General features: G+C 37.6%; 1 protein-coding gene across 1 annotated transcript in view; it reads left to right on the forward strand.

The window, feature by feature from the left end:
- The window catches only part of LOC106054831 (zinc finger protein GLI4-like), a 136868-nt gene that overhangs the window by 25968 nt on the left and 91544 nt on the right, over nt 1–19356 (forward strand). The window contains exon 2 of the mRNA XM_056004516.1: nt 612–1296. Within this exon, the coding sequence (XP_055860491.1) occupies nt 1194–1296 (103 nt within the window). The 5' untranslated portion in view covers nt 612–1193. The remainder of the gene's footprint in view (nt 1–611; nt 1297–19356) is intronic.

A 19356-nucleotide genomic window follows, 5' to 3' on the forward strand; every position in this document is an offset into this window, starting at 1 on the left:
TTGTTTATATCTTATTTTGCTTATATCAACTCACTCTGTCTGTCTGTGTGTTTGTCTGTCTGGCCAAAAGTTAGTACACGATATTTCTCCGACAACCAATTTCGGATCAAGCTGAAATTTAGCACAATTATTTATTTTACCAGACATCACAAGAATCAATAATAAAAAAATTAACAAATTAGTTAATAACTATTGGCAATAAATTACTTTGGTTGTTATATCCCAAACAAGGGAAAGAAATAGTACATGACTGAAGTGGTGGTGTAAGCTGAACTAGTCCCCTTTATATTAGGCTGCCGTTTCAGGCTTAGTGAACACAAACATGAAATAGAAACAATAGATAACTCTACAATCTTCCATGTTCATAGACTCTTTGCTAGCAGAGTGGTTACCGCGTTGCCTGAGAAGGCTTAAGCCATGTGTTCGAATTCAGGTCGTTACCCCTTTTTTTTTTAATAATGCCTTTTTATTGTTAGTTTCCATCTATGACAAAGTTAATTATACGACTGATTCAAACTAACTGATACATTTACGCTTAAAATAAGCTTTGTTGTTTTTAAGTATTTTTTAAAAATATTTTTCTTGTTAACCAATTTTCTTGGTCTCCGCAGGGATCTCAGGTGTCATTGTGGAGGTATGATTGTGTCTAGGCGATAACAACTGGAAATGACGTCCTCAAAAATTCAATAAATGCCACTGAGGTGGCCAGTTATTCATGAGCCGTATACTATCCCATCATGCTCTTGTCGCCTGCTTCAAGAAAAAGATAAGCCTACTGGACGTCACGACAACGACATCTTGTTTATAATTCTCAATCTAAAAAAAAAAGATTTAGTATATTCGTTTGGCTTTACAACATATAGTGAAAATAAAAACTTAATTAAATCGGAGAGTCTGGTATTAATGTTTTCGGATAAGTTTTTATTGAATAGCTAAGTTTTCTTAGGGGTGCAAAATGTGTTTCTTCAAGTCAAATTTGAGGATAAGAAAATTGATGATTCAGTGGATCTCATGTTGTGTGTGATTAACGTTTTGAAATGCAAGTTTGTTGAGATTCCTTTTGGATTTACTCTTACAAAAATCTGGGTTCTTCGTGTTTGTTGTATTTGTTAAGAAATTCCAACCTCATGGCTCAGTCATGTCCACTGCTTTCAATTGGATAGCTGCATTCATGCAAGACTGATACTCACAAAATGGCGGACAACACTCAGAAGAGAGTTCCTGTTCGTCACGACAAACCGGAAGTGGTCGATAGCAGCGAGGACAGTAATGAGAGTAATGGCGCGGAACCATTTGGTAAGTCCAACAAATTTATTTCTGTTCCTCTCTTTCTTTTTTTTTTCTCTCTCTCGCTTTCATTTTTTTTTTGGTTTCTACACAACTTTCATCTCTCTCTCTCTCTTTCCCTCTCTCGTCTGCCAGCATATTTTTTTACTATTTTTCTCTCTCTCTCTTTCTCTGTTTCTCTCTTGTTCTTATTTCCTCCCTTTACTCTCAACTCTCATTATTCTCTCTCTCTCTCTCTCTCTCTCTCTCTCTCTAACTTTCTCGCGTAAAGACGCTGCAGTTTTACCTCTCGTGCCATAAAAACATTGTATTGACTTATGGCTCCTACTATTGCCAGATAGTTGATCTCCTATCAAACACTCACTATTCTGATGTTACTGTTCCGTTAACACAGACCTACTTATCATCGACGGCTTCTTAATTCCTCCATATTTCGACACAACATTCTGAACTCCATTCTCTAGAATTTGAGGTACTTTTCGTAACTCTGACGCCATGCCTTCTTGTATGTCATCACGTCCATGACGCTGCACCAACGGACCTCATTCACCAATCGTAAACAAACAACATTTAGCCACGTGATAATATTGATAAAACAATGAAAATTACGTATCACGTGACAGCCTTTATGAATTGCGTAATTTGTATAGAAGATAAAGAGAACCACGTGGCAAAATGTTGTTTGTTTACGATTGGTGAATGAGGTCCATTGGGACATGCCCATCAAGGAGTGCAACTCAGGGGTCAAACTAGAACATTACATCACAACAAAATTCGCATCTAAAGAGCATTCGCAACTGTCCTGATTACTGAAAACAAATCAAGGCAGCAAAGTAAATACTTGAAACTTTTTACCTGTCTTGTTTGTCTAAAACCTATAAGACATTTGCCTTTACAAATCGACCACCCTCTCCCCGCTCTTTCATTACACAACAGACATCGCAAACAGAAAGTGTACTGAATTGCATTAGTTTTCTATTAGAGCATTTCTTTTTTTTTACATTGCGAAGTTCGAGGCCTGGCGTTTTATCGTATCGATAGATACAAATAAACAATGGCCGCATAAATAGTGTTGGCCTCCTTCAGTCGTAGAACGACTGTGGTTCATTTCGTACAACAAATTAGATCAAAGCCTGGGCATTGTTTATGGTTGGAACGATGTCGCCCACTCAGCAGTTCCACGTCTACACGCAGCTGATGTGTCGAAAAAAACAGCAAATATCTGATACCGTTTGAGGTCATTAGCTTCGCAGGTTCTGCCAGGGTGTAGCACTGTGTGCCTCAAGCTGCCTAAGGGTCACCAGATCCTGATTTTTTTCTCCCTCAGGGTTGTCTCCTTAAGTCTTTTCCATGTTTGGTTACATCCGCAAGTCAGCGGAGGTTTGGATTCTGAGTGTACCCCTCCTTCGCGAAGCTGACTGGTTTAGGCACCACTTGCTCGCCTTTGCCTCTTCTCCCGTCAATGGTAACAGTTCCGCCGAGCTCAATATCTGAACCGCACGCGAAGGCCAGGAGTCTGACTGATTGTCAGGGGCTATTTGAGACGCATTCCAATAGAAGCATTTTATAGGGTTTGGTTAAAACCATTACCACTTCTGGCGAAAGCAACCTTGCGGAACTTGCGCTTAAATATAAGCACAATACTGTCAACATCTAACACAGTAGTGCATTACATTAGAAGACACTGGTCACTGGTTCGAATGTTTTGTCTGGTCAGTATTGGAGAGTCCAGTATACGATGAAGTTCAGTTCCACTGGGGTCTGAAGCACGCCAAATATTTAGTTTTTTCTTTTCTTTTTTTTTTTTTTTAATTTCCCTTAGTTTTTGTTGTCTGTAACAAACAGTTCTTGCTTGTGGAGACGTGGAATCAAGCTCGATAACCCTGTTTCATCCATCAAGCTGTTTCTTAAATGGTCGCATTCTGCTGTGGCGGCCTTCTCACAGTTAGTAACGGTGCAGTGTAGGAGTACGGAGGAATCCCTCGTGTGTCTTGGCTTCCGGACTTACTGGGGAAGAGAAACTAAGCTTAGCACAGGGTCGGCTTATGTATAGTAAAAATATGCAGCCGCCTAGGGATTCCCATTTTGTTATTTGATATCTGATTTGACTGAAATAAGAGGAATAAAAGCTACTTAATGATTATTTAATAACAGAGGGGCTAGTGAAGAATCAATCCCTCAATCCTTCCCTTCGATCAAAAGTTATAATAATAGGACGTTGTCTCCACTCTTTTTGGACACTCAACAATAGTACGCTGAGCGCCCTAGGTTGTTTTTAAAAATAAAATGTCTGGCTTTCAAGTAAAATGTATCTATGTATTTTGCACAAACCTTTTTTTTTTTTCGTTCTGTGATTGAGCCTCAGCTCTTCAACAAACTAAAAGTGTGTTAATTCACCAGCCATAATGTGGGACACAAATGTAATCAACTGTGTCTATGGTAACTTTTCTCTCACTTTTCTGTTATTTTTTTTTTTTTTGTGTAGTTTTGATAAATGGTAGGTTTAAATGTTAGGATTGTGAAATGTTTCAGTCAAATAAGATACACCTATTTTGTTTCCTAAATTATGCGTTTTTAGTTATTGAAACTTCAATTTTTAATATAAGGTAGTAATATTGCATCTGTACCTACATGTGTCTATAATAGAGAACACTAGACAACCTAATGATTGTTAAGTTTGAACAATTTCTGAGCAATGTGTTTTTTGACAATGTAATCTTCTACTGAATTAGAAAAAATGTTTGCGTTGATTAGCCCAGTTTTAAGTACACATTGTTGGACATAATAACATTTACAATAGGAATTCTTGGCAATGTTATCTTCTACTGAAAAAAAAAGATTAGGTTCATAATCTGAATGTTGAAAAATGATTTTTAATTACAAAACTGGGATTGATAGAGAAGATATTTTTTCTTAGATAACTTTCAGATATAGATATTACGTAGCGCAAAAAAATCACATTTTGCAGCCCCCTCCCTCCTTTGTAACAAATGGTAACAAGACTCAATGCGCCCTACCTCCTCATTAGAGTAGCATTACAAGAAAATTTGAATTTTACAAAATATTTATCAAATTATATTCCCAAAGCACATTTTTTATCAAGGTATCTATGATTGGAAAAGTATCGACCGGCTTTTTGAGGACGTATTCAGTTCTTTCTTTCAAATACTGTACAAATACTTCGGACGTCCCCCCCCACCCCCCAAAAAAAAAAAAAAAAAAAAAGACTATTTTTTTCTATTAATATTTTTTTAAACCCGTATATAGCTCTCCCCCCCCCCTTTTTTTTTTTCGGGAAAGTCGGACCCGCAAAAGTCAAGTTATTTCATTTGCATATATCTTTTTGTCTTGTTACGTAATAAATCTTTAGACCCCCCTACCACCTTTGGAACAAATCGTTAAAAAAAATGTACACCCCTTCACCCCCCCCCCCCCCCCCCCCAATTAGCCGTTACATCCTATCTGAACGTTTCCTAACTGTTATTGATTTTTAAAAAAAAAGATAAAACTTTAATTTTCAATCTAGTATTTGCAGAATTAGTCATTGTCGAAGATTACACACGAATACATAAAAAAAAATATCTGTCTGTTACATTAATTTGTGGCAATTAATTATTTTGTTTTGTATAGAAAAGTGGAAATAAATCTTGCAGTATTGAGAGATATGAGAGTAAAACCAATGACTTAGCAGAGTTTGTCTGTAATTAATATGTACGACTAGAATAACACATAGACGCATGTAGGAAGTCATCAGGAGGGGCTTGACCTAATTAGGGGGGCCCCTGCAGTTTGAAGTACGACATCAGGACATGAAATAATGGCTTAATATTTAATGGAAATAAACACATTTCGGACATTCATTTGTGGGCCCCCCTCAAGAGGTGGCCCGGAGGATTTTCCAATTTGGAACGTCCCCCCCCCCCAGCCCTAGCTACGTCACTAACTACAAAAATCTCCATTCTACTTTAAACAAACAAGCATAATCTGTATTCTACTCAGACTACGTTAATCTCTATTCTACTCTAAACAGGATACAGTGAGGAACTATGTTCTAGTCCAAACAGTCTAAAATAAACTCTATTCAACTGCAGACCCTGTTCAGCTCTCTATACAGGCCTGGATCTAGACTTGAACTCCTCCCCTCTCATTTAGTCAGCAGAGTGTCCTGACACAAAAGAAAAGAAACACAACATGGCTCACATTTCACTGGAAAGGCATTCTTGTAACAAGTAAAAACAAAAAACCAACGTTTCAGTAATAAGCTAATGTGAGAACCTTCTCACTCGTCGCCCAACAGCCCACTCCCTACACACAGCCCACATCTGTCCCCCCTCCCCTACCAGCCTTCTCTCACACAGCACAGCCTACCTTCTTGTTTCTGCTTGAGCCTAAGACCATAAGTAAGTCAACCCCGACAGAAATGGTACCGCTTTGTAAGGCTAATATCCGTAAAAATATTCCAGTCCACATTTTTAAGCGGTTGAGTCATCGCGTCTGCTACCCTCTCTAGAGTGAAGCGCCGAATCTCCGAAAACCTGAACAATACTAAAGCCTTGTTGTTAAAACTTGTTTAACTTTCTTTTAACATCGGCTAGACTCTAAATAGCATCAAAATGGTATTATTTGTTTGATTAAATGTCTTTGTTAGACATTCACGAATATGCGAAACTCATCAGTTGTCTTGACATTTTAATTTAAAAAAAATATTTTCAAAATAAAAAAAGACAACCAAACTTATTAGCATTGATTCATCTCCATTATCCCGTAAACGAACCTTATAAAACATATTTAAGCCTCTACAGGAAACAGCTTCCCTTGAAAAAGAACGGTTTGAACCATCGCATAAGAACCACATACCCAGAAAAAAGGCAAGGATTCCATTGAAAAACCTTGTTGAATCTTCCGCTGACACCCTCCTTGACGAGGTCTAGAAGCTCTTTTTCCAACTCAAATGTTTAGCTGGCATCTCCAGCACAAGTAGGAAGTAAAATTGTTGGGCCCTTCATTGGCCAGACACCATTCCGTTCTAGAAGGCCTCAACAATGACCTGAGACGTCGTACAGACCTGTGACGTTGCAAAAAAACTATTGATCTCCACTGCCCACAGTTTGCGACGTCGAATATCAGTGTTCAGGCCTTCTATGACTATTGGTCTCGGCTGGGCAGACAGCAATTATGTAACCTAATGAAGTTGTTCTTAATTGCATTCTAGACCATCTCATCTTTCTAAACAAAAAAAAAAAATACATTTATTGAATTGCTAGAGGGGTATTTATTGACACCTATTTATCTTACACGTAAAACATGTCTCATTTGCATTTTTTTTTTTACAATTTAAAAGGGCATTCATTTTTTTAACAAAGAAGATTTACTATTTTATAAAGTAAATCAAAACTTGTTCTATTGTTAGGGATATATACTTGCATTCTCTCGGGCTGGGAGAAGGGGGCATGGGGTAGTTTGAAGTCGAATATTAATCAATTTTAAGATCTACATCTCACGGGTCTCACAGATAGGTTATTCATTTAGAAATAACATGTCAAAATGGGAGTGCAGTATGTCTTTTAATTTTGACTGTTAACAATTGTTAGCGTTTGTTTATTCCTTCGTTTCAAATAACTTTCAAACATTGGAACTTCTTTGTTAGTACCGCCCTTGTGATGAGATCGTTGAAATGGGGGCAACATTTAGTAGGGTTCAAATCTCTCAGTTGGTATATAGATCTAAATAATATTTTTTAAAAAATTAACTGATAAAATGTTGTGACATTAATAGCCTAGTTAAAAAATATTGTCATCATCATCTGTCCCTTGACTTTCATTGTGGTGGGGGAGGGGCTGTGACAGTTTGCGTAACCAAGCCCCTCCACTTCTCCAGGTACTGTTCTAAGCAGATATCATAAGAGAGGCTGGTCCATTCTTGTTAGTTGTCCAGCCACCTTTTTGTTTTTTGACAATATATTAGTCACAAAGTGTTCTCAACCTCTCCCATCACATCCTTTATTTCGTTGTAGCATCTCTCTCTTTCTTTTCTCTCTTTCTTTTCTCTCTTTCTTTTCTCTCTTATTCTTTCTCTCTTTCTTTTCTCTCTTTCTTTTCTCTCTTTCTTTTCTCTCTTATTCTTTCTCTCGTTCTCTCTCTCTCTTATTCTTTCTCTCGTTCTCTCTCTCTCTCTCTTTTTTTCTCTCTCTATCCCTCTTGTAAAGAACTAGGCTCCAGAAAAACTAGAACTGTTTCAAAGATCTTTTTTAAAAAAAGAGCCCAATGCTAAAAAATTCTTTCCTTGTTGACTAACCTTATCTTTTGTGAATCTTATGTTGCCAATTTAGCTGATTTATTTAGCAAATGTTCTTGCTTCGAAAATCTGGCAATGTCGTTGTTCCACCATCTACAACGTAGCCTCGCTTTGATTACCATTACCGCGCAGATGACATGCCAGTTTAGATAACCGCGTCTCTGAAAAGGTCCGACCTCGCTACAGTTAAAACACGAAATCTTCCCTTCCCCATTTTTTTTTCTTTTTCTTCCCCCACCCCCCATTTAACAACGTTACTCACCCTTCACCTATGAGTATCCCATAGCCGTGTATCCGATTTTATCTATCGCAGTTACATGCCCCTTTAACCCGATTATCTCCCATATTATATCATGTTTCAGTTTCTGACTTCTCTCGATTATATTTTTTAAACCTCAGGTGTGACGTAAAGAGAGAGAGTGGGAGAGAAAGAGAGCGGGAGAGGGAGAGAGAGATGAAAAGTAAAATGGGGAGGTGATATGAATAGCCCTTAGTTTTTATGTTCCGGGGGATAACTTTTGTTGTTTTTTTTTTGTTTTTTTTTTTTTGAGGTCTTCTAAATTGAAGTGACGACCATGATTTAAAACACAGTTAAATCTAATAAACAGACAGTGTCTGCAAAAAGTGGGCAATTTCCAGTTGTACGAGGCGAAACGAATTGAAAAGGAAATGTGTGATCCCACCAAACAAGACTTCTTGGACTCCCAGTTCACTCTGTAACGTATTTGTCAACATCTTTTTGAAAATCTGCATATCTTCGACTTAGACTCATGGTCTACTTGCATAAGCTCATGTACTGTAACCACGAAACTTGTGTTACTTTTAGATAAAAAACAACAACATATGAAATGATCCTTTCTAACTAGAGTGCTAGATAAATTTCATATGATAAATTAACAATACATTTGAGCTAGATCTTGTATTCAAGATGTTTTAAATGGGCCCATTGATATATTGCTTTTATCAGCATGCCGTCTGAAGTGTACCGTGTCATTAATAAGGTTTTCGTAAATGGGCGTCGAGGAGATGCGGTGGCCGAGCGGTAAAGCGCTTGGTTCTGAACCGGGGGTCCCGGGTTCGAATCCTGGTGAAGACTGGGATTTTTAATTTCGGGCGCCTCTGAGTCCACCCAGCTCTAATCATTAGTTGTGGAAAAGTAAAGGCGGTTGGCCGTTGTGCTGGCCACATTTCACCCTCGTAAACCGTAGGCCACAGAATCAGATGACCTTTACTTCATCTGCACTATAGACCACAAGGTATGAGAGTGGTACTGCACTACTTTTAACTAAATGGGCGTCGAAGACACTTTACCAGTTATGGTACCATACTTGCTGAGCCCTCATTTGCATACATAAAAAAAAGTCTTGCTACGACAGCACGTTTTGAAATGGCATCACTCTCTAGTTTCTGAATCCATCACAGCCACTTCGCTAAAAAAAAAATATTTTCTCCTATTTGTGAGATTTTTAATAATACTTTGGGGAAACTTTAGTCTCTCCTCCCATTTTTTTTTCTCTGGCTAGCTCGCCACTGTAAGTGAAATGTGCCCGGCATCCACTCTACTTCCAGCCAAGTCTGTCAAGTGTACGGAGTTTCCCGCTGAACCGACTTACCCTAAGTGCTTCAGAAATGAAAAGATGGCTAAATCAATTACACTTCGGAACTGAAAAGAGGTTCCCCACCCCTCGACCTCAGAACTGGGCGGCTCTTTTAATTTTGCGGTATGCAGGTAGCCGTGGTTCTAGCTGAGAACTTCATTAGGACACGAGCTGGCTACCCAAGTCAAGTAGCCAATTAATAGACAGGTATGTTGGTCGTCATTGGCTCTGTCTGGACGTTCTACCGGTAACATGGTAGCCACAAGTTCTATGAATGTTTATATGGTAACATAGTAGCCACATACTTATGAATGTACTACCAGTAACATGGTAGCCACAAGTCTTATGAATGTTCTACTGGTAACTTAGTAGCTACAATCTTATGAATGTACTACCAGTAACATGGTAGCCACAAGTCTTGTGAATGTTCTACTGGTAACTTAGTAGCCATAAGTTCTATGAATATTCTACCGGTAACATAGTAACCACAAATAGAATTCTAAAAGTAGATCCTTTGCCTCAAAGCCTCTATTATACAACTTAGACTGCACCTTATAATTTTGCAAAATGAGAATGTATTGATCAATTTGACTCAGTAATTAGAGCATTAAATAAATTAATGATGTTGTTTAGATTCAGACTTTATGCTTAAAAAAAAATAATCTACATTTAGACTAGTAGTCGCCCGGCATTGTTTGAAGTTCATTTATAGTAAGTCCGTATCATGTCAGGGGATTGCCAGATAGCATCTTTGTTTATCGCTGAAGTCATAAAAACAACTCATTAAAAAAAACACACACACACACACACACCAAATGAAATATTTTGTAAGCAGGTCAGAAGGGCGTGACCAGGCCTCCATCTTCAGTGCCAGAACAGAAGCAGTAACGGGTTGAAAAGAATGCAGGCCAGTGTTTCCGCTTGTTCAGCCTGGCAGTGTAGATAACACGGCAATATGAGACCGTAGCCTCTAAACCAGCTTATCAAATCCATCCAGCCACGAGCTTTCTGGATAATCTCGACCCCAGATTAGATAGATTCCTTCAACAATTTGACCCTTCAAATTTTCGCTTTGATAAAGAAAAATAACTATGTCACGGAACACATTTTAGTAAAATATTATCATTTTCATCACATGTGAATCTTTTTGTTCTAATTTCTGTTGCATAAATTTAGTAAAAATACTGGGGGGAAAAAGTGAACTACTTGATTATAAAAAAAAAGATTATTTTAAAATTTGATCCAAACTTGTTGGATCTATTTTCTAGAACACTGTACCCCCCATCCCATTACACAAATACCAGTTTAAAATATCTCTAATTTACAAAATCTTTAATGTCCGAATTCAATTTCGTGTTAAGCCCCACTTCTTAAAGAGCAGCTACTCCTAGAGCTGAGCTGGTTTATAGAGCTTTGGTGGCTAGTCTAGTTTTTCTTGTCGAAGTGTGTCGCTGATGTTTAGACCACAAATTCAAGACTCCACTGTGGGCTATATAAGAGGATGCTGACTAGAATTCTTCGTGTAAATTGGCAAAAAGTTTTATGAACTGATACAAGTCGAAATGTGCCAAACTTCCCATAAATGACGTCCAAAATGTCCGCTGTCGTCTTTCGTCACACAATTCTAGGCGTTCATGTAGAAGTTAGGTGATTTCTACTGGAGGAGGTCACTAATGCATACCCAAATGATTGTGTCGTAAAACTAGAAATGTTATTAATGTAGGGTTATTGTAGTTGTCTTCCTTCGAAGCAATGGAAATGTAATACATCTACAATTCAAATTCGTTTTGCATTCATTGAATGCAACAAAATAAGAAAATCATTTAAAAAAATACTTAATAAAACACAAAGATTCATAGTTAATAATATATAGCTTTTATATAGCGCTACTTTCATGCTTATAGCATGCTCAGAGCATTTGTGGACCAAAGGTGGAGGTGGGGGGGGGGGGGTATCTGGGAGAAGGTTTTCCGTGCTGCTTTTAAGCGCTCAATAAACACAACTCTCGGGTGTCGAACCTCGAGGCTCGAGCCCCCTTTCATAGGTAGCCAAGCCAAGTTCAAGCGTACTTTGTCTCTCGGCCACGCCTCCCACGAAGTGTAATTGTATCAGTTTGGATTAGTCATGTGATTAAATTAGCAGTATATCTGGACCAACAACAATAAATCTGTGCGATTAGAAATATTCAGGAATATTTGTTTCTGTTTAGCGCTATTTCATGCTCTTAACTTTCTGAACACGCTATGATCCTATCACTTATCTGGACCAGTTGGGGAAGGGGGGGGGGAAGAAAGGGTTATCTGGGTGAATTGTACCGTAATCAGTTTTTAAAAGCAGCTACAAAAAAGGGGGGAAGGGAAGGACGACCTGAATTCGAACTCGCCTCCTCCAGCCGACATACTAACCACCCTGCTAGTGAGGCGCTTATGACTAAAGAAGAGTGTGTAGTTAATATATTGTTTGTTTCAAACTTACTTAAAAGCGGCTACCTATAAAGGGGACTAATTCAGCTTATACCGCCACTTCAGTTAAGTGCAATTTCTTTCCCTGTTCGAGATTTTAAAAAGTAATTACCAATAGCTAATTTACTAATTGGTTAATTTTTAAAAATTGATTCTTGTGTTACTAAATAAATGAAATAGTTGTGCAAAATTTCAACTTGATCCAAGATTGGGTGTGGGAGAAATCACGTGTACAAATATTTTTACTAGACAGACAGAGTGAGTTGATATAAGCTTTGTAATTCAAACTTGAGCAGACTAGGTTATTATTAGAATACTTGTTTATAAACACTTTCTCACGTGTATAGATTGTGCTAGGAATGATTCTGTGATTCTTTTGCATGAAATGTAGTTTCCACTGATGTTCCCATGATAAGTCATTGCGTGTCCTATGTCTGGCATTACTTCTCTCAAGTGGTCATTTAGAAATGGTTCGAATGCTTGCTGTTAGTGTATGTGCTAGCCAAGTGATAGATGTTACGTAGATTCCTAATCAATCAATTCATCACTCCGACCTTCACCACCCCCCCTCACCCCATAATAAAGAAAGAAAAAAAAAAGGCCAGAAACAGGAGATCATAAAGTGTTGCCCCCAGAAACTGAATAGAACATCTGTCAAAATTATCTGAAGGAGTAAGTTCAACCTCAGTATCTACGGGACAAGAAGAGGAGAAGAGGGAGTGTAGATAGGAGGAGGGAGTCTGGAGATAGCTTCGTAAGACATTCGTCAATCACAGGTACCTCATCCATCCGTCCAAACGTTAATGTTTCTACTCTGACATCTGCCATTCCTGTAAAAAAAAAAATCTTTAGAACTACATCTTCTTTTGGAGTCGTGTGTCTGTTTTTAACTCCCTTTTCTGTTTCTTGTCTTTTAATATTTTAAAAGACATTCTGCTACAGCAAACACCAAGCTGAAAGTCAAATGGTGGAGTCTTTTCTTTTTTAAGGATAAACATGTTTTAAAGTTGACATTGATTTCCTTTTTTTTCCCTACTCTTTTGCTGCGTCACCAGTTGAAAATTAAACTTAATTATAAAAAAAAAACTTAAGTGGCTTTAAGACATGAAATTTCAATATTGTGGTAATATGTAGTGTTTTTAAAGAGAACAACATTTATGTAGCCTTGTTAAAGAGAACAACATTTATGTAGCCTTGTTATAGAGAACAACATTTATGTAGCCTTGTTATAGAGAACAACATTTATGTAGCCTTGTTATAGAGAACAACATTTATGTAGCCTTGTTATAGAGAACAACATTTATGTAGCCTTGTTATAGAGAACAACATTTATGTAGCCTTGTTATAGAGAACAACATTTATGTAGCCTTGTTATAGAGAACAACATTTATGTAGCCTTGTTATAGAGAACAACATTTATGTAGCCTTGTTATAGAGAACAACATTTATGTAGCCTTGTTATAGAGAACAACATTTATGTAGCCTTGTTATAGAGAACAACATTTATGTAGCCTTGTTATAGAGAACAACATTTATGTAGCCTTGTTATAGAGAACAACATTTATGTAGCCTTGTTATAGAGAACAACATTTATGTAGCCTTGTTATAGAGAACAACATTTATGTAGCCTTGTTATAGAGAACAACATTTATGTAGACTTCTAACTGTTGTATGTATGTAGATCTATGCACTTCAAAAAAAAAAGTATTTTTTTTTCTATTTTGAAACAAAACATTGGTCAAAAAAATTGATAATTCACAGCATAGGCCACATCCGTGGTAATATCATAGATCACATCGGGGGTAATATCATAGGTCACATAGGGGGTAATATCATAGGTCACATCGGGGGTAATATCATAGGTCACATCGGGGGTAATATCATAGGTCACATCGGGGGTAATATCATAGGTCACATCGGGGGTAATATCATAGGTCACATCCGTGGTAATATCATAGGTCACATCGGGGGTAATATCATAGATCACATCCGTGGTAATATCATAGGTCACATCGGGGGTAATATCATAGGTCACATCGGGGGTAATATCATAGGTCACATCGGGGGTAATATCATAGGTCACATCGGGGGTAATATCATAGGTCACATCGGGGGTAATATCATAGGTCACATCGGGGGTAATATCATAGGTCACATCGGGGGTAATATCATAGGTCACAGCGTAAGTCATAACATAGGTCATAACAAAAGTCACAACAGAAATATTTGAGGACCATTATGATACGTAACGTAAAGCAGTGATTGCGGTAAATTTATTTTTAGATGTATATTTGCAGCGCAAGGTCATGGTTGTATGTTGTTTCCAAGTTTTATTTCAAAGGATGACGGTTTCTCCATAAGCTCTAAAAATATTCTGGACGCTGTTAGAAATGGGGCAAGGGGCAGTATCTAAAGACTTGGAGATTCAGTTTCCAAAGAGAGTCACGACTAGAGTAAATGAATTTAAATTGCATGGTATTGTAGATGTATGTAAAATGATTCATAGTTCCAGAATTAAAGCTTTGTATTTATTTAAAAGATGGTTTGAGATTTGAGTTTACACTTTTAAGTAGTATCTCCTGTATCACGATATTATTCAGAAATTGTCTAAAGGAGAAACTCTACCAGGACACTACACACAGAAACGCATCGACCGATCAACGCAATCTCCTTGTAACATCAAGACATCATTGCCATCTGGCACTCAAGCATATATCGTCACAAGAATCTTTTGACTACAGAACAATTGAAATGGTTGATCCACTTTTTTTTTTCAAAAACATTGTCTTATTCTCTTTAAGTGGCTTTTACGTACGCGAACGGATGTGGCGGTTAAAAGGGGCTTTACTCTCATTTCAAAGAAGGCCTACTAATGAGAAAGTATGTTCTTACTCATTAAACTACGACCACCGCCCACCTCATCGCCGGGTAAAACAAAACATTTCCTCCTTGCCAAGATCATTAACACAATAAATTTAGAAGTTATAATAAAAATGAACTAAATTGTTATTTATTTATTTTGTTTTGTTAATTAAACTTACGTTCATTTTGTGTAAATTGTATAAAATATCAGGTGACCGAGCCTCGCTCGGATGAATAATTTGTGAAGGAAGGATAGCCTATATATCGGAAGTCATTTTGGGAATATTGTTGTAATTACGAAAATGAACGATCGGGTAAAGACTCAATCCGAAGAGTTGCTTTTTCGTTCTGTCAGTTCTCAATGTAATTGTACATGGCGATTTGAATAGAAAGTCCCCCCAACAGTAGGCCTATAGAAAACCACAGCTCACGTCTTAATGTTTTACATTGCTTCTTTCGCGTAAAACCATTGGGCTATTGTTGTAATTACGAAAATGAACGATCAGATAAAGACTACTAATCTGAAGAGTTGCTTTAGTGTTCTGTTAGTTCTAAATGTAATTGCACATGGCGATTAAATATAAAGTCTCTTAAGTCCTCCTACAGTCTAGACCAACATCCGTCTTATAGTTTTACAATCCATTTTTTGCGTAAAACTATTGTAGGCCTACTATTATAGGCTTGGAAGAAAGTCTTTGCAGTCTTACTTTTCAGATGGTTACGTTCAGACATTTAATTATGGAATTACTATACATTCATTATGGTTTTAGTATGAAACATCAAGTGACGCAAATCTCTACGTTATAGGGTAAAATAGGCACTTTGTGACAAAGTAAAATGGCAAAATTTTTCTTAATAGACTTAAATCATTGCATTAGTTTTCTAAAGAAACGTTTCCGTGGGGCACCTCTGTTATGCCGAAAAATATGTTCGTCCCCCATACGGGATACGTGCCCTGCCCAGCCTGACTGTGGGACTATAAGAAGTTCATAACGGCTTTTGTCATCCATCCATCCATCCCAGTGGTGCTACAGCCCGTGGAGGGATATGGCCTGCTTTTACAGATCTCTCCATTCAGATCTCTCCTGGGCCTTCCGTCAACACGCCCTAATTCCAAGCTTTTTACCGAGGTTTATAATTAAATCAAAAGAGGCTGCAGCGTACGCAAACTCGTTGACCGCTAGATTGATATCATGTTTAGTGTGAGCAAGTAAGGCGTAGAGAAGCTGTGTTATGACCATTTCCTTTTTTTTGGTACAGGACAGTAGACACCGAAGCATGAACACATGGTAATAATTCACCAGCAAAATAATAATAATAATAAGGCTTGTCTTCGAGTTCGAAAATTAATGAGGATTGCAGCTGTGACCTACATATTTTGCCACATACAGGGCAAGCATAACCTCGGCAGCAGATTTTATTTTGGTCTCAAATGTGTATCCGCGTCCTTTGTATAGATGGAATTCTTTAAGTCCGACAGTTACGCTGGACAGAGCAGTATCCTGTATGGGAGACGAATCTCAGACGAACGTATGCCAAAGGCAGTCTTTTTTGGTGAGCTAAAAAGTGGTCGACGTAACACCGTAACGCTTAAAAGACCAGTTTAGGCGCCAACTTGCCTTAGCTGACATAGAAGATAGCACAGAACGAGACAGCTGGAGGTCACCTGCAAAATAAACAACAATGTAAAAGGTATCTACACCACTCTACGCAATTAAAGAGTAAACAATTTATTAAGCACTTAAAACACAATAACTAATCATACATCGGCACATTTAATTTCATTACTTCTCTTTCATAGTTCCATAATAAATCAATCTACAGTAAGATGGTGCGCAAATGTTTAATTAGGTCTAATGGTTCTTTAAAACTCGTTCTCGTTATTTTAGTGTACTGCGATAAGCCTAGTGACGTAAGCAGCGTTTTTCCCGTTTACGTCATGGAAAATTTTCATTCATAAAACATTCTAGCCAAAATTAATTTTTCGATAATGAGGCATTTTCAAACCGATATAACGGTCGACCTCGAGTTTTCCCGATGTGGCCAATGAGTTGAGAATTTTTTTCTCACTAATATGCACATATCTTGAAATTTTAAAGAAAATCGTTAGAGCCGTTTTTGAAATAAAATTTATATATATATATAAATATAAATATATATACATACATACAAGAATTGCTCGTTTAAGAGTATAGGATTTTATATTCATTTTGTTTCGTTGTTTAAATTTATGCTCCTTTTGTTTCGTTTTTTAAACTCGATTATGCTTAGTTTAAGTTTTTTAAACAATATTAAGCAAACCCTACCCCCACCCCCTTTTTTATGTACATAAAAAGATGAGAGTTGTCCTTTCTTTCAGTTGAAACCATGGTAACCTGAGCCTTTTCTAAAAATAGGCCGGATGAAATATGGCGTAACCTAAGAATTTACTAAATTTTTATTTATACTGTTCGACGTTATCCGGATTCATCTCAGCCTAATGGCCACCTCTCCAAGACTCCTCACTCTTTCTGTCATAGCCATCTCTGTCAGCATAAATCAATTCAGATAGTTACAAAAGTTTGTACTGAGGCGCAATCTCCTGGCCAACATCTAAAGACCGCAGTGCTTTGAATGGCCGCGTTGTGGAGTTGAACAGAGACTGTTTGCCCTGCAGTTTGTTTATAAGTTTTCAGTTGCCTTTTTTTTTTTTTCTAAAGAGAAACATGCCTTTTTTTTTTCTGAAGAGAAACATGTCAGACTATAATCTTTCAACTTTCTTTCTCCTTTCATCTCTATCTACATCAACATCAACATCAACATCAACATGATTCACTTTCTGGTTGATCTTTGTTTTTTTATGAAGCGCTCATTTTTAGTTAACAAATGCACAGAGTATAGAGCCCACCATGAACTAATCTTTATCTATCTATCTATCTATCTATCTATCTATCTATCTATCTATCTATGATATCTTTATCTATCTATCTATCTATCTATCCATCTATCTATCTATCTAAGAAATCTATCTATCTATCCATCTATCTATCTATCTATCTAAGAAATCTATCTATCTAATATATCTTTCTATCTATCAATTTATTTATCTATCTATCTATTTTTCTATTTATTTATCTATCTGTCTGTCTGTCTTTCTATCTGTCTATCTATCCAACCATCCATCATTCTTCCTTTCTTTTTTTTTCATACTTCTCATCTTTCACTGCCAGCTGAATACCCCACCCCCACCCCATAAACTAAGAAGATTTTTTTTTAAATTAGAAAGTAACTTGAATATTTACAATCCTCTGACCTCTGCTATCATGGCTGCCTCCTCCCACGCACGCCCAAGCCCCTTCTCCCCACCATGACATCCAGACCTCATCCCATCTGTGGAGCTTATCTGTCTTATTTTGATGTGTTCGCTGTTAAGCTCGTTCCTTTCTCTATCAGCACCGCTGCCGTCTCTTTCAAACACTTTTTTTGTGTGTAAAGTATTAAACCGTACATTCATTTTGTTACCTCTTCGTGTAAATAGCATATTTTATCAACAGCAAGTACATTTACCCGATACCCGAGGGCCGCTGTCTGACTTTGTGTTATGTCAACAGAGTTGTTCCCTTGATTACATCCCAGTTGTTGTTTACAAACTCCAAAGCTTTGTTGTTGGCCTGTTTTTGTGTGGGTAAATGTTGGCCTGTTTTTGTGTGGGTAAATGTTGGCGTGTGTGAATTTTGTTGGCTGAGGTACTCAAAAGATTCTAAAATTGTGTTAAAATGTTAATATCATTATAATATAGATATAAGTAGACGTTATGGCTTGAAACATTATTTTTAACAGTTTTTCTGATGTACACATTCTAGTGAATTGTTATGTTGGCCTCTTTGAATCGTAGAACGACTCTAACAGTCGAGCACTATTCTGTAAAGACATTCCCTTCCACATACAACGCAGGGAAAGTTTTTTGCTTAGTGCGTTTCCATAACGGAACACTTCGCACATTCTGAGTATTTAGCGGAACATTTTGCTTATTTTTTTAGAGAGATTAATTCACATGGTGGCCTACTAGTTAATTATTTCAGTAGTTCGTGGACACACCTATTGAAGCCTCGCGGAACACTAGTTTGGGAAACACTGGCTTAGGAGGTAGAGAAGTTAAAAAGTAAAATTCACTTTTCAGACCATGCGATCTATAGGGTAGCTGATGTTAAGGTCATCTGTAGAGGAACCAGCCATTTTCTTTTGGCACGCTTTTCTTCCAGAGCTGAGGCCAATGCCTTTTCACTGTCCATTAATGTATTTGTCACCATCTCTCCCCCCACACAGTACTGTCTTGGGAGATAGCTTCCCTGTAGTCGACATCGATACCCACTGCTTTGGGGTCCAGTTTGATTACATCCACATATCGGAATTGGAGGCGAGGGGGTTTTCTTGTGACAATTGTATAGGTGGGTGCGCGGTGGCTGAGTGGTAAAGCACTTGGCTTCCAAAACCGGAGAGTCCTGTGTTCGAATCTTGATGAAGACTGGGATTTTTAGTTTCGGGATCTTTAAGGCGCCTCTGCGTCAATCCAGCTCTAATGAGTACCTGACATTAGCTGGGGAAATGTTAATGTGGTTGGTCTTTATGCTCAAACTTTCGTTTACCTATAAAAGCAATTCTTATTTCTATTGATTTTGATGTGATCCAATCATCGATTTTTGGAGAAGTACATTAGCAGATTTTGTAAAGGTGCTGATTTTATTTTGTAACAGACAACAGCTTTGTCTGTGTCAGTCATATTAAAATATGCAGGTCGCAATTGGATCTACGTGGTCACAAGAAATACTGTTGTTGTTTTTTTCATCATCTTCGAACTCAAGGCGTCTTTATCA

The sequence above is a fragment of the Biomphalaria glabrata genome, chromosome 11, assembly GCF_947242115.1.
Source record: "Biomphalaria glabrata chromosome 11, xgBioGlab47.1, whole genome shotgun sequence".
NCBI lineage: Eukaryota > Metazoa > Mollusca > Gastropoda > Planorbidae > Biomphalaria > Biomphalaria glabrata.